The sequence below is a fragment of the Hypomesus nipponensis genome, chromosome 5 (genome assembly GCF_054491055.1).
Source record: "Hypomesus nipponensis isolate SF chromosome 5, ASM5449105v1, whole genome shotgun sequence".
Taxonomy (NCBI): Eukaryota; Metazoa; Chordata; class Actinopteri; order Osmeriformes; family Osmeridae; genus Hypomesus; species Hypomesus nipponensis.
In genome coordinates this window covers 11,783,194-11,806,512 of record NC_140365.1, presented here as the reverse complement: position 1 = coordinate 11,806,512, position 23,319 = coordinate 11,783,194, and the positions used below count along the sequence as shown (strand labels likewise).

The 23,319-nt window shown below is 45.7% G+C and overlaps 1 protein-coding gene across 2 annotated transcripts in view; it reads left to right on the top strand.

Moving 5' to 3' along the window:
* The first annotated feature begins 488 nt into the window (after positions 1 to 488).
* rasa4 (RAS p21 protein activator 4) overlaps positions 489 to 23,319 on the top strand; it is a 62,447-nt gene continuing 39,616 nt past the window's right edge. For both annotated transcript variants that reach the window (XM_084698043.1, XM_084698044.1), the window contains exon 1: positions 489 to 744. In XM_084698043.1, coding sequence (XP_084554169.1) covers positions 680 to 744 — 65 coding nt within the window. In that variant the 5' untranslated portion in view covers positions 489 to 679. The remainder of the gene's footprint in view (positions 745 to 23,319) is intronic.

The window sequence follows — 23,319 nt, the reverse complement described above, 5'->3', positions numbered from 1 at the left end:
GGTTGTTGTTTTACCAGTGATAATGCAAACTAATTTGTGTATTAGCGTCTGTGTTTTTCTATGAATTAATTATGAGAAGAATCCTTAATTTAAAAATGTTTAAAGTTAGATTATTGCACCTCATGCTATCCCATCTGTCCCTTCATTCTTGAATGGAGCAGATCCTTCGACTGTCCCTGTTTTCTAAGTAAGCCCTGTTATTATCAACAGAGAACTTTTGTTTTCCCATATACAAAAACGGTAATTCCTTTATTCAATCGTAAGTTTATCAAATATTAAGTTTATGCTCAACCCCACATAAATGGGCTGTCAGTGGCAGTGCACGTACTACAATTCGTGGTGGGAGGAAGAAAGAAACTTCATTTCCCAAGACACCTGTTAATGAGGACGCGTCATTGGACAATCGTCCAATACGATTGTGAGTGTCTGGATCAGACCGTGGTCTAACACGAAACACGCTCGCGTTTACTACAAACGTCGAACCTGGATAGAACACCGTAGACCACTGGGAGATGAGGCAATGCACGGGCTACGATACTGCATTGACCAGTTCTAGTCCTGTAAAGTAACAGCTGTCAGAGGAATAATGTTGTTTCACAGCTGCTGTTAAGAGAACAATCTGCGCTTGATCAGTCAAAGAGGCTGGACAGTCATCGCCTGAACATTCGCATTTGTGACAATGGCAAAACGAAGCACTTTATTTATTCGAATTGTCGAGGGCAAAAATTTGCCTATTAAGGACATGTAAGTACTATACTCATAACTTGTTAAATTCTTTCATTTGTTCTCCATTGGCCGGTCTTAAGACAGGAGTTTCCAAATTGCTAGCATTACAGCTTGAACGCACACACGCACAGAATTGGAGTAATGCACTTCCTAATTGACAACCAATTTGCTGTTGTAACTTCTTTACATAACTATCTAGATTCCCTTCAGTTGAATTAGGCACGTTAAACACCCTTCTTAACACATTAATTAGGGCGAAATTGTGTTTGGTCAAGGGTTTTTGACTCTTTGATGTTAGAGGATTTACCCTACATCTGATTTCATATAGATATGTGGAAATTTGACTAAAGATTCATACAGGTTTATAAATGTATTTTCACATTCATTATTTATACTTATTTATAACAGTTAATGAAACACTACATCAGAAAAATACTGAACTATTATGAAAAAACCCTGTCTTATTCTTTTGTTTATTTAGAAAAATGATGGTTCAGTAGGTGAGTCTAGCAGTGGATTTAGGAGTGTACAATACGTGTAATATAGGAGTGTAACAGTGCAGTAAAAAGGATATGGTGGCTGTGATTATCAGCTCTTAGTCATCTCAATATTAAGCATACAAGGCTGAACTGCACTTGTGCCAATTCAAGCTAGACAAATTACATTACTATAAAAATAGTAGCCTATCGTAAAGCATACAACAACATATCCATTTAATTATTCTCAATGTCTAAATCACAAAAAAAAAATGCAGTCTATAAAAATCCAGCTTTTTATTCCACTGCGTTCTCTGGCATCGTTGGCACCAAAGAAGAAGAACGTGACATCTATGAGAAGTCCATTCCTCTGAAGTGCCTGGATTCTACCATTCAGGGAATCCTTTGCTTGGTTATGCAGTGACCTCCCTTGCTTTGTTGATAGAGAGACTGGCATTTCATACTAATTAATGGTGCATCTCACTGGAATTCTTTTGGAATGACACAAAATATTTGTATGCTAATTCTGTCCTTTCGTCAATTGGAAAAAGCAAAGATTTTGCTAGGATACACAGAAACCATATCAAGTATTTACACTAAGTCTGTTTAAAGCTGCACTAGCAGAATAGAAGCTGGGCAGCTTACAACATGGTGCTGACAGCTTGTTGGTCCTTTTTCAACTAAATAGTATCAACCTAGAGTCATATTGCCACTTTCATTTGGTGTTGTAGTAATCCAATTTCTATCAAGTGAGGTGAATTGGCCCAATTTGAATAGGCAAGAGATAGTAGGATGACGACATGTAGAGGGGTATTACTTTTCCCCCCCCGAAAAAATCATTTGTTGACAGCAGCAAAAGGAGAAAATGCTTTGTTGGAGGAGACTTTATCTCATGAAAAGGGACATTCCAAAGCCTTTGGAGAAATGTCCAAAAGAACTACATTGCTGCTTAGCTTTTGTACTGCTGTCAACTCTAAACATTAGGCAACAGAATGAAACAAATACAGTGTTTGTCATCCAACCTCTTACAAAAGAGTGTCCTAGTAAAAAAAAAAAGACATAAAACAGACACACATTCCGAAGAGGTTTCAAGGCTGTTAAAGTACGTGAAGGCAAAATATACTCTTCTTTTCATATAAATACAGTTCAGGGAGAGAGTGATTTTACATTGCTTGTCAAATGATACATAAAATTGCTCAGAGCCATGTCTTTTCTGAAGAGAAACAGACAGCACAGTTTATCACACACTGTGTTTGTTTGTCTGTGTGTGTGTACTTGGGCTGCAACAAACAATTATTTTGATAATAGACAAATATAATGATTTTTAGAATGATTAATCGACTTATCGTGAAGACATTGTCATTCATAATTTAATTAACTGTATTAGCATATAACTGACTGACACAGCATTCTGCCTAATATCTCCTTTTTGTATGTGTATATGAAATAAAATAAAGGTGAGGGATTGAGACGTTTTATTTTTGGATAATTTTAAATTTGTATTAATTTAATTCTCTCATACCTTATAGTGTGACGCTAATCAAATAAACAGTCCCGCGCCCATGCTAGGTTTCATCTATGCAAACCAAACTATCACTTTACTAAAATAATAAATAACATTAAAGTAATAAATAATAAATAAATATTGCTGCTAAATGACTAAATGTAAATATACTCTAAAGTTGTAATTTCCGAGTGTTATTAAAAATTGTCATACACACAATAGCCTACTGTCTAACCGCTGTCTGTGGACATGTTGCTATGGTGTTAGTAGGCCTATGGGTGAAATGAGAGGAAACATTCAACTAGCCTGTTTTTAACAACTGGTGTCGCTCACCATTTGCGGGAGCAGGACCGGCACCCCAACAAAAAAGAAGGGGGGGGGGGTGCTGGTGATAAATCTTGCCTAGGGCGCTAAATGTGCTAACACTGATACTGTGGGGGAGCATGTCTTTATATTTGGGGGGAGATGAGCAAGTCAAACTGTTTGTGGGGAGTTTACTCGTATTTGGGGGGAGTGTTTTCATTTGGGGATGTACTCGTATTAGTGGGTGTGTTTTGCACTTCAGGTAGGGTTGTCACCTGTCCCTCAGGGTCATGGCCAATCAGAGTCAGAGGAGGGCGGTTCTCTTGGCGGAGGGTATCTGGAGCTGCTTGCCAGGCAATACTGCACACTACTACTTCTGGTCCACTGATCAGGGGTGTAACTATAGGGGGTGCAGCAGGTGTGGCTGCACCTGGGCCCGTGGGGTGTCGGGGCCTGTAGCCGGGCCCAAAGACATACACGCGTCACTCGACGGGCCCCCCCTCCAAGTACCATCCCATGACCAGACCTCCCTTTAAGCTTGACGGACCTTCTTCTCTTAGTAGCGGTTGCTAATGTACGATTGGACGAGGGCCGTTCTAGGGAGGAGTTTCAGGAATGGTCAATTCCCTGATGAATACCTAAGTTAACTTTACCGTTTTCCGTCACAAACTGTAGCCAAATTTTTTTTTGCAACATTCTAAGCCCTTGGGCCTTCATTGCTAATGGTACACTCAGAAGTCAGAACTGACTAAATGATTTTTCGCACTGAAATAAAGACAAATAAACGAAATTGTATTTGGTTTTCTTCATTGCCTACAAATAGAAATCTAATTAGTATTTTTATTGGCTATTGTTCCTACAATTTACATGATTCACATTAAAGGGATGGGCGTGGTTAATCGAATATCCGGATATCCTAAAGTAAGTTAGTATTCGAATACTTTTTTCAAATACTAATGAGCGTAGTTTAATAAATAAAAAAAATTGTAATGAAAAACCGTCGCGTCGTGAATTCTAATAGTTGTGACTTTAGAAATGATGAAAACCATCAAAAAAGGTAGGCTACGCCTGCGTTCTGCTGTGAGTCTCCTTTCATTTCATTTGGCGCCACAAGAAGCATTGTGTCCTGGCTAAGCAGTAGGCTACCTCGCAGCAACCTCAGTTCATGCAGTTTTTTCTATGCCGGCCTGCTCGTAAATCGACTCTGTACTGGCCTCTCCCCTGAGCATGTTTACATGCTCATTTTCCTGAATAAAAATGCGTATGGCTAATGCAGTTGTGGCTTATTTATTTTCTTACCAGTAGCCATGTAGAGCTAGCGTAATCCGCTGTTTATGTTTGCATTGTGTGGTGGCGCACCGTATCCTATAGGATTTCGGTTCCAAGTTAATGTGCAATATTTCTCCATGTGTGTCTTTCATTTTTATCGAGGATAGCCTTCCCAATGTGTTTAATTTAGTCCAATGTAGCCAACTTTTTATTTCACATAATAATAGGCTAATCGCTTTTCCGCCAAATTAAGAGCCTACGTCTGAAGACGCAGCGTTTTTTCAAGTTCATTGTCTTTTCGTCATGTTAATAAATTGATCTTTCATTTGTTTTCTTTATTCAACCCTTATTTAATCTAATAGCTGAACAGTCCCAATTATTGCTAGAATGTGTGGTGGTTCATGTGTTTACTGTATGCTTTGCGTAACGGCAGGCTAATTAACGGAACCACATTAACAAAAATAGATTATCCGGATATTCGAAAATAATTTTGGATACTATTCGAATAGTGAAATCAGTTCAAATCTCCATCCCTATTCACCATGTACCGTCCTGTAACGGGTGTTTAAGCAAATCTATTTCAAGAGGGGTCAATATTGGGGTCTATATTGGCCAAACAACTGAAACTAATTCCCTATGGTTTGAAGGACGATGGGAAACTGAACAGTGTATTAACATTAACCAAATAATGCCAATACCAATGGAATTAGTTATTTGACTCTATGGATTAAATCAGAGCAAGAAATTAAGGTTAAATAATATAATAATGTAATCATATTGCAAATGAATTAAATCAATGAAGGTTAACTCTTACCTACTCTACCACGATTATTGTAAACCAGAGATAGGAAGCAAGAGGTGAGGAAGAAGGAGTAAGACAAGCCAGAGCTGAGGAGAAGGTCTCAGGAGATCAAGACTCCACAGAACAATGCTTCACAATTCCTTTTATACCCAAGAACAACTACAATCACACCACAATCTTGACCCTTACTTATCAGTGGAGATGGTTGTGGACTTCCCAGTCAACATTGTGGAGTCCTTCCGCTTCCTGGGCACTATCCTCTCCCAAGACCTCAAGTGGGAACTGAACATCGGCTCCTTCATCAAGAAAGTACAACAGGATGTACTTACTTCGGCAGCTGAAGAAATTCAACCTGCCAAAGACAATGATGGTGCACTTCTACTCAGCCATCATTGAGTCCATCCTCACCTCCTCTATCATCGTCTGGTACGCTGCTGCCACTGCCAAGGACAAGAGCAGGCTGCAGCGTATCATCCGCACTACTGAGAAGGTGATTGGCTGCAATCTGCCTTCCCTCGAGGACCTGCACACCTCGATCCTAAAGCGAGCAAGGAAGATTGTGGCCGACTCCTCCCACCCTGGACATTCCCTGTTTTAGTCACTCCCCTCTGGCAGAAGGCTGCGGCCCATCAGGACCAATACTTCACGTCACAAAAACAGTTTTTTCCCTTCCACTGTTGGTCTCTTCAACAAGGCCAAGGGTCCACACTGACTCTAAATGACTTCCTGCTTAAAACACATTGCATTACACAATTCTATCTTGTACATTTGTATCTTTTGTAATATTTGTATTTTCATATTGTAATTGGCAACTTATATTTTATTTTATCGTACATTTTATTTAATTCTAATTCCACTTAGGACTACTAGTTTATGTACCCTTAGTATAGATAGTCCACATATTTCAATGTTAGGTTCCTATATGTTTATTGTATGCACCTTCCGGCCAAAGTAAATTCCTTGTCTGTGCAAACTTTCATGGCGAATAAATCCCTTTCTGATTCTGATTCAACATGACTAGCAATGCCACAGTAAATTACACAATTATGTGTTAGAGCCATCAAGTTGAGACTCCATCCAGTAACTCCATATTTTACCATATGAGAGGTGGGTGCAGGTTGATAGCCTTACAAGATCAGCCTTTATTCTTCTGCCATCATCAAGTACATCATTTCTTGGTCAAAATAGAAATTCTGAAAATTCCATACATCCATTCATCCATCATCTACCGCTTGTCCGGGGATCGGGTCGCGGGGGCAGCGACCTAAGCAGGGAGGCCCAGACTTCCCTCTCCCCGGCCACTTCCACCAGCTCTTACTGGGGGACCCCGAGGCGTTCCCAGGCCAGCCGAGACATGGTCCCTCCAGCGTGTCCTGGGTCTTCCCCGGGGCCTCTTCCCAGTGGGATGTGCCCGGAACACCTCACCAGGGAGGCGTCCAGGAGCCATCCTAATCAGATGCCCGAGCCACTTCACCTGGCTCCTCTCGACGCGGAGGAGCAGCGGTTCTACTCTGAGCCCCTCCCGGATGACCGAGCTTCTCACCCTATTTCTAAGGGAGAGCCCGGACACCCTGCGGCCGCTTGTATTCGTGATCTCGTTCTTTCGGTCACTACCCATAGTTCGTGACCATAGGTGAGGGTAGGAACGTAGATCGACTCTGGTAAATAGAGAGCTTCGCCTTTCGACTCAGCTCCTTCTTCACCACGACGGACCGATGCAGAGCCCGCATCACTGCGGATGCCGCACCGATCCGCCTGTCGACCTCGCGCTCCATTCTTCCCTCACTCGTGAACAAGACCCCGAGATACTTGAACTCCTCCGCTTGGTTCAGGATCTCCTCCCCGACCCGGAGATGGCACTCCACCCTTTTCCGGTCGATTACCATGGCCTCAGATTTTGAGGTGCTGATTCGCATCCCAGCCGCTTCACATTCGGTTGCGAACCGCTCCAGTGAGAGCTGAAGGTTACGGCCCGTTGAAGCCAACAGGACCACATCATCTGCAAAAAGCAGCGACCCGATCCTGAGGTCACCAAACCGGACCCCCTCAACACCCTGGCTACGCCTAGAAATTCTGTCCATATAGGTAATGAACAGAATCGGTGACATAGGGCAGCCCTGGCGGAGTCCAGCCCTCACCGGAAACAAGTTCGACCTACTACCGGCAATGCGGACCAAACTCTGGCACCGGTCGTACAGGGACCGGACAGCCCCGATCAGGGAATCCGGTACCCCATACTCTCGGAGCACCCCCCACATGAGCCCCCGAGGGACACGGTCGAACGCCTTTTCCAAATCCACAAAACATGTGTAGACTGGTTGGGCGAACTCCCACGTACCCTCCAGGACTCCGCGGAGGGTATAGAGCTGGTCCACTGTTCCACGGCCAGGACGAAAACCACATTGCTCCTCCTGAATCCGAGGTTCGACAATCCGACGGACCCTCCTCTCCAGGACCCCTGAATAGACTTTCCCAGGGAGGCTGAGGAGTGTGATCCCCCTAAAGTTGGAGCACACCCTCCGGTCCCCCTTTTTAAAGAGGGGAACCACCACCCCGGTCTGCCAGTCCAGAGGCACTGTCCCCGATGTCCACGCGATGTTGCAGAGTCGTGTCAACCAAGACAGCCCTACAACATCCAGAGCCTTAACCCTTGTGCTGCCTTCGGGTCACATGACCAAAAGGTTCATAACGAACCATCGTTGTGTTTACCAAATTTTACCCAATACAAAGGCAAATAAAAATAATTTTTTAACCTTCGCAATGTGGGGGGTCTGAGACAGCCCAACGGTTAAAAGAAAATGCTTCATTTTGTTTTTGTATGCGGTAAAATTGTCGCAAACGAAGGTGGGTCACAATGACTGATGGGTCAGAATGACCCGAGGAGAACACAAGGGTTAAGGAACTCCGGGCGGACCTCATCCACCCCAGGGGCCCTGCCACCGCAGAGCTTTTTAACCACCTCGGCGACTTCAGCCCCAGAGATAGAAGGGCCCCCCCCCCGATGTCCCCAGACTCTGCCTCCACTTCGGAAAGCGTGTTGGTGGAATTAAGGAGGTCTTCGAAGTATTCCTTCCACCGATCCAGGACGTCCCCTGTCGAGGTCAGCAGCGCACCATCCGCACCGTATACAGTGTTGACAGAGCACTGCTTCCCCCTCCTGAGCCGCCGGATGGTGGTCCAGAACCTTTTTGAAGCCGTTCGGAAGTTATTCTCCATGGCCTCGCCGAACTCCTCCCATGCCCGGGTTTTTGCCTCTGCGACCGCCAAAGCCGCATACCGCTTGGCCTGCCGGTACACATCAGCTGCCTCAGGAGTCCCACCAGCCAATAAAGTCCGATAGGCCTCCTTCTTCAGCTTGACGGCATCCCTCACCTCTGGAGTCCACCACCGGGTCCGAGGGTTACCGCTGCGACATGCACCGACCGCCTTGCGGCCGCAGCTCCGGTCAACCGCTTCAACAATGGAGGCCCGGAACATGGCCCATTCGGACTCAATGTCCCCGGCTCCCCCCGAGACATGATCGAAGCTCTCCTGGAGGTGGGAGTTGAAGCTCCTTCTGACAGAGGGTTCCGCCAGCCGTTCCCAGCAGACCCTCACATTACGTTTGGGCCTGCCAGGCCTGACCGGCGTCTTCCCCCACCATCTAAGCCAACTCACCACCAGGTGGTGATCAGTTGACAGCTCCGCCCCTCTCTTCACCCGAGTGTCCAAGACATGTGGCCCCAAGTCCGACGACACGACTACAAAGTCGATCATCGAACTGAGACCTTGGGTGTCCTGGTGCCAGGTGCACATATGAACACCCTTATGCTTGAACATGGTGTTCATTATGGACAAGCCGTGTCTAGCACAGAAGTCCAACAACAAGACACCACTCAGGTTCAGATCGGGGGGGCCGTTCCTCCCAATCACGCCTCTCCAGGTCTCACTGTCATTGCCCACATGAGCATTTAAGTCCCCCAGGAGGACGAGGGAATCCCCGGGAGGAGCGCTTTCCAACACCCCCCCCCCCCCAGAGACTCCAAAAAGGGTGGGTACTCTGAGCTGCCGTTTGGTGCATAAGCACAAACGACAGTGAGGACCCGTCCCCCCACCCGAAGGCGGAGGGAGGCTACCCTCTCGTCCACCGGGGTGGACCCCAATGTACAGGCACCGAACCGAGGGGAAACAAGTATTCCCACCCCAGCTCGACGCCTCTCACCAAGGGCAACTCCAGAGTGGAAGAGAGTCCAGCCCCTCTCAAGGAGACTGGTTCCGGAGCCTATGCTGTGCGTCGAGGCGAGGCCGACTACATCTAGCCGGAAACTCTCTACCTCGCGCACCAGCTCAGGCTCCTTTCCCGCCAGCGAGGTGACATTCCACGTCCCTAAAGCTAGCTTCTGCAGCCGAGGATCGGACCGCCAAGGCCCCCGTCTTCGGCCGCCGCCCGTCTCACACTGCACCCGACCCCCATGACCCCTCCTGCGGATGGTGAGCCCACTGGAAGAGGGTCCCACGTTGTCTCTTTGGGCTGTGCCCGACCGGGCCCCATGGGAAAAGGCCCGGCCACCAGGCGCTCGCCATCGAGCCCCACCCCCGGGCCTGGCTCCAGGGGGGGGGCCCCGGTGACCCGCTTCCGGGCAGGGGCAACTGAGAACCATTTATGTTTCCTTCATGGTTGTTTTTTTTTTTTTTTTTTTGAGCCATTCTGAAAATTCAACAATTAATATTCATATAGGTTATTGTTCCTGCTATCAACATCACCTGTGACTATGCATCCTTCTGTAACTGGTGTTCCAGTAAATATCTTCTTCAAGATTAGCCTTTATTCTTCTACCTTAAATAGGCCTACACCATCTCTTGGTCTGTTTTTGACACTTTTTTCATGAGATGCAGTTTGTAGAAGTCATTTACTTGTAACTGTAAATACATGAGATTACATTACATTTCACAGTTCCACATGTGAATTCACCTGCCATTAAATGAACATCTCACTGTATACAGCATCCATGCCCTGTTGTCAGAATATGCTAATCGTTTTTATATTCATTATTCTCAATGTCAGTGTAACTGACAATTCCACACAGGCCTGTAAATAAAAGTACATGGAGAGAGAACTACCAGTAGCTACCATACATCATTATCTGCATCCCTTTTTATGGCAGCAGTCATTAATGTCTCTTCGTCATCTTAATCATCATCATCCTTTGATGATAAGCATTCTGTTGAGGGAAACTGCTACTATGTCGAATATGATTAAAACCATGGTGACGTCGAGGCTACAATCACAAGCGTATAAGCAAAATATGCATTACTTGTTCCTAGTATGTTTTCATATGTAATATGACATTGAACATACTATTTTAAGTCCACCACTTTTTCTCCTTTAATATTAACGGACAGTGGCGGTAAATATTTAATGTATGGACTGGCTATTGCATTCAAATAAACCCCTCAAAAAAAGTTCTGAAACGGTCGATTATTCCTCCCCTTCAATAATACCAATTAGTATTGTATTTTATTTTTGGTATTTAAATTTTCCTTTTCTAGTTAACACTGAGTGCTGGGGTGTTTTCCAGACAAAGATATTTGGTGTAGCAGTATTTAGTGTGAAATTAAATCAAATGTGAAAAATAGGCTGTGCAAAATTTTGGGCACCCTAATCATTTATTTGATTTGAATACCTCTGCCTACTAAATGCTGATTAACTGCAACACATAATTAGTGTGATTAACTTGTTAAGCCTTCAATTACATAGAAAGGTGCATTCAATCATTAGAAAGGGTATTTAAGTTAGCCAATTGCAAGTTGTGCTTCTCTTTGATTCTCCTCTGAACAGTCGCAAAATGGCGGCATCAAAACAGCTATTGAATGATCTAAAAACAAAGATTGTTCAGCATTATGGTTTAGGGGAAGGCTACAAAAAGTTACCCCGGATGTTGCAGCTATCAGTTTCCACTTTGAGGAATTTCATTAAGAAATGGAAGGCAACAGGCACAGTTCTTAAGGCCAGAAGTGGCAGGCCAGGAAAAATAACAAAGAGGCAAAGGCGAAGAATGGTCAGAATGGTCAAGGACAACCCTCAGACCACCTCCAAAGACCTGCAAGGTCATCTTACTGCAGATGGTGTCACTGTGCATTGCGCGACTATTCAGCGCACATTGCACAGAGAACAGCTGTATGGGAGAGTGATGCGGAAGATGTGATGCGGTGATGCCTTTTCTGCACACAAGCCACAAACAGGCTCGCTTGAGGTTTGCCAAACTACATTTGATCAAGCCAGGCTCATTTTGGAACAAAGTACTGTGGACTGATGAGACAAAGATAGTTATTTGGTCACAACAAGAGGCGTTACGCATGGAGGCAAAAGAACACAGCATTCCTAGAAAAACACTTTTACTGCCCTCAGTAAAATTTGGTGGGGGGTCCATCATACTGTGGGGCTGTGTGGCAAGTGGAGGAACTGGGAATCTTGTTAAAGTTGAAGGTTGCATGGATTCAACACAGTACCAGCAAATTCTGGACAATAAGGTTCAAGAATCTGTAACAAAGCTGAAGTTGCGGCGGAGTTGGGTGTTCCAGCAGGACAACGAACCGAAACATTGCTCCAAATCCACTAAGGCATTTATGCAGAGGAACAACTACAATGTTCTGGAATGGCCATCCCAGTCCCCAGACCTGAATATAATTGAAAATCTATGGGGTGATCTGAAGCGGGCTGTCCACGCTAGGCACCCATCAAACCTTACTGAACTGGAGATGTATTGTAAGGAAGAATGGTCCAAATGACCTCAATCCAGAATCCAGACACTCATCAGAGGCCATAAGAAGTGTTTAGAGGCTGTTATTTTTGCAAAGGGAGGCTCTAGTAAATATTAAGGTGATTTCTCTTTTGGGGTGCCCAAATGTATGCATGTGTCTAATTCTCTTATGATGCGTATGGCATATTTTCTGTTTATCAAATAAACTTTTTTTCACTGCTAAATTATCACTGTCCATGACATGTGTGTATATATATGACAAAGACGTTCCTCATCCAAACACCCAACAATTTATAGATGAAAGGAATGGAGATTATCAGGGGGGCCCAAACTTTTGCATATGACTGTATATCATTGGAAAGCCTAATTAGTCACCTTTACAACGAGTTACAACTTGTAAGGATTGTGCATTAGTGGAATGAGCAACACAGCTAACCGTGTGGGTAGCGGCTCCCAAAAAATTGCCAAAATCCCCTGCAATATTCTTTTGTTGGTATTCACTCTCGTTTTGAGTTGCTTGGTGGATTGGATAATTGCACTCTCCGACAGGAATAAGGAAAAAACAACACATATTTGCCATTTTTACACTTTATACATTTTACACAGGGACCTCAGTAGCGTGTGGAAGATCGCAGCCACAACAGCTTGGCACCTCCTCATGCTGGTCACCAGCCTGGTCACACACTGCTGTGGGATGGCATCCCATTCCTCAACCAGGATTTGTCACAAGTCAGCCAACATGTTTGCGTTGGTCACTCTGGCAACATACAGCACGCCCAAGCTGATCCCACTTGAAGCTCAAAATGAGAGTGAATACTGTAATAAACCTAGAATGTAGCCAGATTATTTCAGGAAGGAGAATGCATACAAAACGAAGTTGCACCACGGACTTTGGAAAAGGTTCAGTCTTTATTATGGGTTACACAAGTATTTAAATTTATGCGGCTACTACCAGTTATGCCGGATAACGTGAGACTACCAAAGGCCCCAGCAAGCTTCAATATGCCACCCAACTAAGCGACTACCCCCAAGGCCCCGTTGAACTCGGGAAGGTCACACAACACTGCAAACCGCCGCAAAAAATAAGGTTCCACACAACCACCCCCGTAGGGCACCGCACACACTCATGGACATCCTTATTGTTTTCATTCAATATTTTGCATAATAATACAGAAATGTGTCAATTGTTATCCAGTGAAACAGCTCATAGGTCCTGCGAGTGACGTCAGCGGGAAACCTCTTGCTGAGATGTATCCGAGGCACCCCCATTTCCCCGCCTTAGCTATCAGTCACCCCACTAGCCTATCTTCACCGCCGGCAGCTATAAACAGCGTGCGAACGGCACCCACCCTGTCTCCTTGAGTGCAGCTCAACGTGAGCCATCTAGCGCCGCTTCCCAGACCGCGCTGTTATACTCAGCAAGTATCATGTTGTGGTGTCGGAGGACTGATTGAAAAGTGCATCATACATTTAAGTTGTTTAGCTAAGACTTGCATGTACAGTACGTAATGTCACATTAAATAATGTATTTAAACTCAAGCTCATATGGTGTGTCGCTGTATATCAGTTTTAAAAACAGTAAAAAAAAAACGAACCCATCTGCAACCGATGCAGGCACACCCCACAATTTCCCCAGAAATTGTCCCAGGGGCGATTCTAGGATCAGACCTTTAGGGGGGCTCAGCCCCCAATGAGAATGTGACATGAATACAGTGCCTTGCAAAAGTGCTAAACGTAAACCCCCTTGCTTATATAAATCCATAATTTCACTGGATAACAATTTATACATTTGTATTATTATGCAAAATATTGAATGAAAACACTAAGGATGTCAATTTCTTCATTAAATAACAGTATCAAATGATAATAAACAATATATTTTACAAATATGTTATTTTTAGGGGTGCTGAGATTAAATTTAGGGGTGCTTGAGCACTCCGAAAAGGGGTCTAAACCATTGCCACTAAATTGTACCCTCTCTAGTTACTTTGATAAATGCATTGCAGCTCCTAACATTTTGTCAGGGGCTACTGTGCTCCTCGTAAAAAAAGTTAGTCCGGAGCCCTGTGTAGGCTACATAAAAAATATGCGTCTCCCTAAAGCATGACTGGACAGTTCAGAAATGGTCAAATGGGTGTTCAAACCTGTAGTCTTTTCCACGGATCACATCCTTAGGATGTAAGCTTTCAGAAAATACATGGGTTAGGTGGTTGAATGCGTTTCCCTAAATGGCACAGCCCCAAAAAGTATCAGCCTTATACTCCATTTACCAATACCGAATTTATTATGCATGGGCAGCATACTAATATGGAGCGAAGGACGTGTCTCTTGTCTCATTAGATAACATCCTTTTAATGGTTGAATCAGTTTTGCCTTCATGTTACAGACTAAAATGTAGTAATGAAATGCTAAGAATTGCCAAAATTACAAGTTGAGCAACCTGAAATAAAGGGTTTTTCTTTCTTTTTTTTCCAGTCGTTAGAAAAACTAGCATGTTAGCTAAGGTTAACTCCAGATTAGCTCACGGTTGTTATGGCAATAAAAGAAACACCATCAATTTATTTTGTAGCTACTTGGAAAAAACATTGTCATCTCTTTCTGCCTGAAACAAACGCCTAGGTCTGAACACGGCCAAAGGCACACCATTTTTCAGACCCAGATTAAGAAATCAACAAACGCTGTTCCACTTGTAATTGGTAAATAAAGTATGCTATTGCCTAGTGCTAGATGTAGGTAAAAAGCTTGCTTATCTAGCTAGCTATAATCCTAATGTTTGCAGAAGGATCTTTGTGACTTAATGCAACTGTTGAAATAACTGGGAGTCTTTACTTTAAATCCAAGCCGGTTTTATTTGTTTTACAAAACCTCCAGAAAACCACCTTGAACTTGGCGGGAGTGGTGTACGCTGAGCCTGAAACCCAAAACACGCATGTGCACCTTTTTCTTAGTACGGTGTCTCATAGCGTGCATACAGAGCGCAAACATAATCATTCACCAGAATGATCTACATCCCCTTTCTTTAGTTTGTGCCTTCTATAGAGAACAAATGAAAGGCTAGGCAAAACGAAAATTTGTAACGGTTTCAAAAAGCCCTCTTTAAATATACTTGAATGGTAATCAACCGACTTATACTCTCATTGCAAAACATTACAACATTTCAAGGTGCATCGGTGAACTCAGTGCCCGAAGTGGTGGCTGTAAACATACTTAACAGCAATTGCTATGTGCTAAGCACTGCAAATAAACATACTTAAAAAAAAAAAAAGGTATTTTTTTAGCTCATAACTCAATGTTTATTGTTCGTACTTCGGATTCGGCCTGCAAACGTGACCTGAGCGTGTCGCATACAGCGAGGTACCTTGTGATGCCTCTATAGGAGAGTGAGCTGCAGGCTTCTGCTGCTCGCTGGAGGACCGTTGAGGCGTAACCGGGGTCGGTCGAGGCAGGGGAGGAACACTGTGTGGTGCAGCAGGGTCGTCCTGTTGTGGTGGTGGTTCGGCGACAGGAAGGATATGATGGCGATTTCTCCTGTAGGTCCCTCCATCGGACTCGATGATGTAGGAGTGTGGTTCCTTGCACCTTCCTTTCACAGTGCCCAGACGGTCATGTCCTTTGATGGTCTGCATCCTGACAACTTTTCCCTCTGCGAGCGGCTGTAGTGGGCGGCTTGACGCATCGTAGTACCGCTTTTGGGTGAGTCTTTTATTCTGGAGATGGGCAGTGACCTGGTGCTGACAGGAAGAGCTGAGCGCATCTGTCGTGACAGCAGACGTTCTGCGGGGGAGCCCAAGGCTTGGTCACGGGGAATATTCCTGATGTTCAGCAGATTGAAGAAGACGTCAGTCCCATCTCTGTGAGACTTCTCCATCAGTTGTTTGGCACTGCGGACCGCCCTTTCTGCCAACCCGTTCGACTGTGGATACTCCGGGCTGCTGGTAACATGGATAAAGTCCCACTGCTTGGCAAAGTCTGTGAAACGTTGGGATGTGTATTGCCTTGCATTGTCTGTGATGAGGGTGTGAGGCGTACTGTGAACAGAAAAGTGTATTTTCAGCTTTGTGATCTCAGCTGCTGAAGTTGCGTCACGGAGTATCGCAACATCCTGAGTACGAGTCTACCAGCACCTGGTATTGTTGTCCGTGCCACTCAAACATATCCGTAGCCACTGTGGACCATGGCAAGACTGGAACTGGATGTGGTTGTAGAGGTTCTTTCTGCTGGTGTGGTCTGGTGCTATTGCAGACGGAGCACGACAGCAGCTCCTCTGCAATATCGTTGTTCATTGTCGGCCAAAAGACTGTACTCCTGGCTCTGCGCTTGGTTGACTCCAGCCCTGGGTGACCACTGTGTAAGATGTAGATGTATTCTCGGTGTAGAAGACGGGGAATGACTGTTCTGTGGCCCTTAACAACTATCCCATCCTCCACTACCAACTCGTCTCTGTGAGGGAAGAATGGACGAATAGAAGGGTGTACGCTGCGTTCTTTGCCAGGCCATCCGCTGTGGATGACGGTGCTTAGAGTCTGTAGCACTTGATCCTGTGCTTTGTGGGTCCGGAGCTCCTCTAGCCTGTTAGTTGAGATGTAGCTAACAGACATCACCTCAAACGTGTCATCTGCAGCTGGACTTTGTGACATTGCTCCATTTGGAGCTCGTGAGAGGGTATCAGCTAGGTACATGTGCTTACCCTTCTTGTAGACCAGTGTGATGTCATAGGCCTGTAACTGTAGCAACATCCTTTGCAGTCGGGCAGGAGCAGTGTGGATGGGCTTTTTCAGGATTGTAACGAGAGGTTGGTGGTCAGTTTCAATGACCGTGGACTTCCCATACATGTAATCCTTGAATTTAATGCACTCAAACACCACTGCCAACAGCTCCTTTTCAATTTGAGCATATCTTGTTTCTGTGTCTGTGAGCGTGCGAGATGCATAGGCAACGGGTCTCCCTTCCTGTAGACATGCAGCACCAAGTCCGAAACATGACGCATCACAGGTCAGTGTGACTGGTTTTCTTACGACGTAGTAGGATAGAACCGGTGAGCTGGATAAGCATGACTTGAGACGGTCGAACGCCTGTTGATGCTGTGGAAACCAACACCATGCAGCGTCTTTGTGTGTGAGCTGTCTTAGAGGTGCTGCAATATCACTGAGGTTTGGGATAAACTTCACGAGGTAATTCACCATGCCAAGGAATTGCTGCATGGCTAGGACATCCTGAGGGACTGGCATGTTTGTGATCGCCACTTTTTTTGCGGGGTCTGCCTTGAGGCCATCCTTTGTGAATATGTGACCCACATAACAAACCTGGTCCAGGCGGAACTTGCACTTGAGAGGGTTTAGCCTGAGGTTTATCTCGCGTGATGATAGCACACGGATGCCCTGCAAATAGCTGTTCCATTGAGCGCTGGAACACTTCGCTTGCTGAGCTTATGCCGAATGGCATGCGGAGGAATCTGAAGCGCCCGAAAGGCGTACTGAATGTGGTCAGCATTGAAGATTTGTGGTCAAGCTGTATTTGCCAGAATGAGCTCTTCGCATCTAGCACGGAGAACACTATAGCACCCGACATCTGGGCAGCAACTTCCTCGACGCTGCGAATTGGATAGTGAGGTCTCTTCAGGGCTGTGTTGAGGTCCTTTGGATTGATGCAAAGCCTGATTTCCTGTTTGTCCTTTTTGTGTGCTGCAACCATGGACGAAACCCAGTCTGTAGGTTCCGAAACTGTGGTTATGACGCCTTTGTTCTGCATGCTGTTGAGTTCAGCTTTGACTGGTACCTGCATTGCCACCGGGATGCGGTGTGCTGGACGAACCTCTGGTTGTACAGCTGGATCCAGTGTCATGGAGTATGTGATGGGGAGTTCTCCTAGCTCGTCGCTGAACGAGCCTTTGTATTGTATGTGGATCTGTTTGGTGAAATCAGCCTTGCTCTCGGTGCTGAGCTGATGGACGTGTGGGCTCATAGTGACAATTCCGAAGCGCACACACGCACAAAATCCCAATAGTGGCACTACATCTCTGTCCACTAGGAAAAAGGGTAGTGTGTGTTGCTGTCCATCTAAACAACAAAGCAGTGTGACTATGCCTAAAGTCTCTATTTTACTGCCTCCATAAGCCACTAGGTTGATATCTTTGCTGTGTTCCACTGGTGGCTTGCCATTAGCCAGCTGTCGGTGTTTTCTGACATTACATTGCACTTTGCACCTGTATCAACCTTCATCTCGATTGGCCGGTCATCTACATGCAGTGTAACAAATCCTTCATCCCGTCCCTCTGTTTGAGGATTGATAGTGTCCACTTTGACACCATCTACATAGAAAGTGTCATCACTGGCACTGTCATCGGGCTCTTGCAGCTCTAACTGGTGCACTGATCTTCCACAGTCCCCTCTCTTTACGTAGCCTTTCTTTTCAAAGCTTTGGCTGTATGACATAGACTTGCAGCATTTCTTGTAATGATTGAATTTTCTACAAGTATGACATTGCTGTCCGAAAGCAGGACATCTGTCTCTCTGTGCAGCGTGGCTGCCTCCACAATTACTGCAGTTTGTAATGGATTTCGCTTCCCGTTGGCCTGCTTGAAGTTTAAATCTTGACCTGTTGTGCCACCCACTAGAATTTGGTGGAATCGCGTCAACAGTGGTGGCTGTTTGGGGCTGGGCTAGAGCCTTACTACTCTCCTCAGTCATTTCATATATGCGGCAGATTGTAATGGCTTTAGTCAAGGTCAATTCACTGTCACGTAGCAAAGCCTTCCTTAAACTGTCATTTCTGATGCCGCACACTATTCTGTCACAAATCAGTTCATTTGTCAGGTCTCCAAAGTGACAACTTTTAGCTTTAATCTTCACGTCACTGATGAAGGATTCAATAGTCTCACCTTGCCTTTGATTCCGCAAATGGAACTTGTGCCTCTCCATAGTTTTGTTGTGTTGAGGGTTGCACACTTCCCGAAATTTCTGTTTAAACATGCGGGCTCTTCTCTGGTTTCAGCTGGAACAACTATAGCTCCATCGTCACCAGGCGCCCTCACCTCTGCTGCGTAAACAAACGAACTTCCGTTCGATGGCCTCCGTTCCTGCGAGATTGAGGAGGATATATGCCATTGTTTTGGCAGTCTTGTCTGAGTGCGCTGCTGCTATGAAGATATCATCAGAATCAGAATCAGAATGGGATTTATTTGCCATGAAAGTTTGCACAGACAAGGAATTTGCTTTGGCAGGAAGGTGCATACAGTAAACATATAGGAATCTTAAATTTAAATATGTGGTCTAACTGTACTAAGGATACATAAACTAGCAGTACTAAGTGGAATACAATTAAAATAAAATAGAATATACAATAAAGTTGCCAATTTACAATATAAAATACAATATAAAATACAAATATTACAGGAGTTGAGTGTAGTGCAAAAAGATTTTAAGGACATTCAGTCAGTGTGAGCTTTGGTCTTGTTGAGGAGGCCAACAGCGGAAGGGAAGAAACTGTTTGTATGGCGTGAGGTTTTGGTCCTAATGGACCGCAGCCTTCTGCCAGAGGGGAGGGACTGAAACAGGGAATGTCCAGGGTGGGAGGAGTCAGCCACAATCTTCTTCGCCCGTCTCACAGTCCTCGAGGTGTGCAGGTCCTCGAGGGAAGGCAGATTGCAGCCAATCACCTTCTCAGCAGTGCGGATGATACGCTGCAGCCTGCTCTTGTCCTTGGCAGTGGCAGCAGCGTACCAGGTGGTGATGGAGGAGGTGAGGATGGACTCAATGATGGCTGTGTAGAAGTGCACCATCATTGTCTTTGGCAGGTTGAATTTCTTCAGCTGCCGCAGGAAGTACATCCTCTCTTGTGCTTTCTTGGTGAGAGAGCTAATGTTCAGTTCCCACTTGAGGTCCTGGGAGAGGATAGTGCCCAGGAAGCAGAAGGACTCCACAGTGTTGACTGGGGAGTCACACAGGGTGATGGGGGTGAGTGGGGCTGTGTTCTTCCTGAAGTCCACAACCATCTCCACTGTCTTGAGAGCATTGAGCTCTAGGTTGTTCTGGCTGCACCAGGTCACCAGGTTGTCTGCTTCCCACCTATAATCAGACTCGTCTCCACCAGAGATGAGCCCAATGAGGGTGGTGTCGTCCGCAAACTTCAGGAGTTTCACGGACGGATGACTGGAAGTGCAGCTGTTGGTGTACAGGGAGAAGAGTAGAGGAGAAAGGACGCAGCCCTGGGGAGATCCAGAGCTGATGGACCGGGAATCAGAGTTTTGTGTTCCCAGCTTAACGCACTGCTTCCTGTCAGACAGGAAGTCTGTGATCCACCTGCAGGTGGAATCAGGTACGTTCAGCTGGGAGAGCTTGTCCTGAAGCAGAGCGGGGATGATGGTATTAAAGGCAGAGCTGAAGTCCACAAACAGGATCCTGGCCTAGGATGCTGGGGAGTCCAGGTGCTGTAGGGTGAAGTGGAGGGCCATATTAACTGCATCATCCACAGACCTGTTGGCTCTGTAGGCAAACTGCAGGGGGTCCAGTAGAGGGTCTGTGATGGCTTTAAGGTGTGCCAGCACCAGGCGCTCAAAAGACTTCATTACCACAGAGGTCAGGGCGACGGGTCTGTAGTCATTATGTCCAGTTGGCCTGGGCTTTTTGGGCACAGGGATGATGGTGGAGGACTTGAGACAGGCTGGCACATGGCATGTCTCCAGGGAGGTGTTGAAGATGTAGGTAAACACCGGAGACAGCTGGTCAGCACAGTTCTTGAGGGTGGCTGGAGAGACAGAGTCCGGCCCAGCTGCTTTGCGGGGTTCTGTCTGTTGAACAGTTTGTTCACTTCTCTCTCCCGAATGGAGAGGGTCGTCACTGTAGAGGGGGGGAGGGGGGAGGCCTCACGGGTGGAAAGGAGTTGTACAGGACTGTCCAATTGTCTTTCAAAACGGCAGTAGAACTCGTTCAGGTAGTTGGCCAGACGAGAGTCGTTAGTGGAGTGGGGGGCTCTGGGCTTGAAGTTGGTGATCTGCCTGAGCCCACTCCAGACAGAAGCAGAGTCGTTAGCAGAGAACTGGCGCTTCAGCCTCTCTGAGTACAGTCGTTTAGCCTCTCTCACCGCCTTGCTAATCCTGTTCTTCGACTCCTTGAAACTGTCCCTGTCCCCACTCCTAAACGCGGCCTCTTTGTCCAGCCTCAGCCTTCTGAGTTTAGCTGTAAACCAGGGTTTGTCATTGTTGTAGCTCACCCTGGTGCGTGTTGGTATACAGCAGTCCTCACAGAAGCTGATGTATGATGTCACAGCCTCTGTGAGCTCATCCAGACTATTGGAGGCAGTCATGAACATATCCCAGTCAGTGAACCATGGCGTGGTCTGAGTGACCCAGTGCTGCTCGGGGAACCGTATGGTATGCTTTACTGATTGTAGAGTAGCAGTGATCCAAAGTGTTCCCTTCTCTGGTAGGGCATTTGATGAGTTGTCTGTATTTGGGGAGTTCTTGGGTGAGATTGCCTTTGTTAAAGTCGCCTAGCACAATAACCAAGGAATCCGGATTTTCATGCTCCACGCACAATATCTGGTTAGCGAGAACACGTTGAGCCTCGTTGGCGCTAGCCTAAGGGGGCATGTAGACGCCGACCAGTATGAATGAAGCAAACTCATGTGGCGAGTAAAAAGGTTTGCATTTAATAAAAAATGATCCAGATCAGGAGAACAGTGCTGCAGAATCACTGTCACATCTTCACACCAGCCACTGTTAATGTAAAAACAAATACCACCACCTTTCGTTTTGCCAGAAAGCACAGGGTCACGATCCGCTCTCAGCAGTTTGAAACCTGCTAGCTGTAGCGCAGAGTCTGGGATCAGTTCACTCAGCCATGTCTCCGTAAAGCACAAAACGGAAGATGAATGAAAGTCTCTGTTTTTCCACACCAGTAGCTGAAGTTCATCCAGTTTGTTGCTCAGTGAACGCACGTTGGAGAGAAATATCCCCGGTAACGCTGTACGTGCCCCATGCCGACGGAGTCACACAAGTGCACCGGCTCGTTTCCCTCTTCTACGGCGCTTCGCTGCTAGGACAAAGCCGAGGGTGGCTTTGACTATAATTCCCACTAATTCTGCCGCTGGGAGCAGAAAAGTGGGAAATAAATCCGCAGGACTTGTAGTCCTGATGTTTAGAAGTTCTTCTCTTGTTAGAGAACCCCGGAAATCTTGGCAGAACACTGAATTATAAGACAAAACAAAACAGAGCGCACCTAGCTACCGTGGCTGCCTTCGTCGGAGCCATGTTGATTTTCTCATGTTGATCATACTCTCGTTCGAAAATCCACCAATTCTCGGCGATGTTCCCGTCAAAAACGAGGGGGTCTGGTCTGCGAAATCCATCCATTATGTCCTTTAGACGAGACGTTAGCTTAGTTGTCTGCTCCGCTCGAGACAAAAAAAAATCACTCAGAACTCACAGGCGATGGATTCAATCCTATTCTGACACCATGTTGAAATAACTGTGGGAGTCTTTACTTTAAATCCAAGCCGGTTTTATTTGTTTTACAAAACCTCCAGAAAACCACCTTGAACTTGGCGGGAGTGGTGTACGCTGACCCTGAAACCCAAAACACGTATGTGCACCTTTTTCTTAGTACGGTGTCTCATAGTGTGCATACAGAACGCAAACATAATCATTCACCAGAATGATCTACAGCAACTAATGCTATTATAGTCAGAGAATGTCTCATAAGGGTGCTTTGGCCACTGAAGGGAAAACTTGGGCAACTCTGACTTACTTTACTCTTCCTCGAAAAAAACCTCATTATGTCCTTCTCGTCTGTGGAACAGTCATGTCTGAAGTGCTAGCTGCAAGCGTGATGCGTCGATCAAAGAGTATGGGAGTTGAATCTGGGTGCGTGATGCCGTTTGTCTATAAAACGTGGAGTGGAATTCTATTGCTATGGGTATTCTCCCTACTGATAAAGTGGAACAGATTTGATTGTGAAGCAATGGAAAGATCGCTGGACTAGTAGACCAGTCATGCACTAATATTTTGATTGCAAAAGTGGGGGGGTCCAAACAACTTTTTTTTTTAAGTGGGGGGACGTGACCCCCAAGTTACATTGCGGCGACGCCCATGGTTGAAAGCGTAGTTTCAATAAAGTTTGCTATCTGGGTTAGTGCTTTAAAAAGGTTGTTTGGTGTGCCTTAACTTGTCATGGAATGGAATTTCCGATCATGCCTAGCATCAGTGGGATGTGTCCTGGCTTAGGTTACTGAAATGAATTTGCGCAACAGGCAAGGGATCCACCAGAGCAATAAATATTGTGGATCTGACACCGCATGCGTAGTCCTAGGCTATGGCTAACTCTCATATCCACCAGGTTTTTAACCCTCGACCATACACTGGGTTCAGAAATGACGGGGGTGTAAAACCAGCAAATCATTTTGAACATTGTAGTGTGGTTTGCACGGTTAAGATTAGCAATACTTCGTTTATAATAAAGTATAGTAGTTCTTGGGGCACCACCTCTGATTCGTGGAAGGGACAGA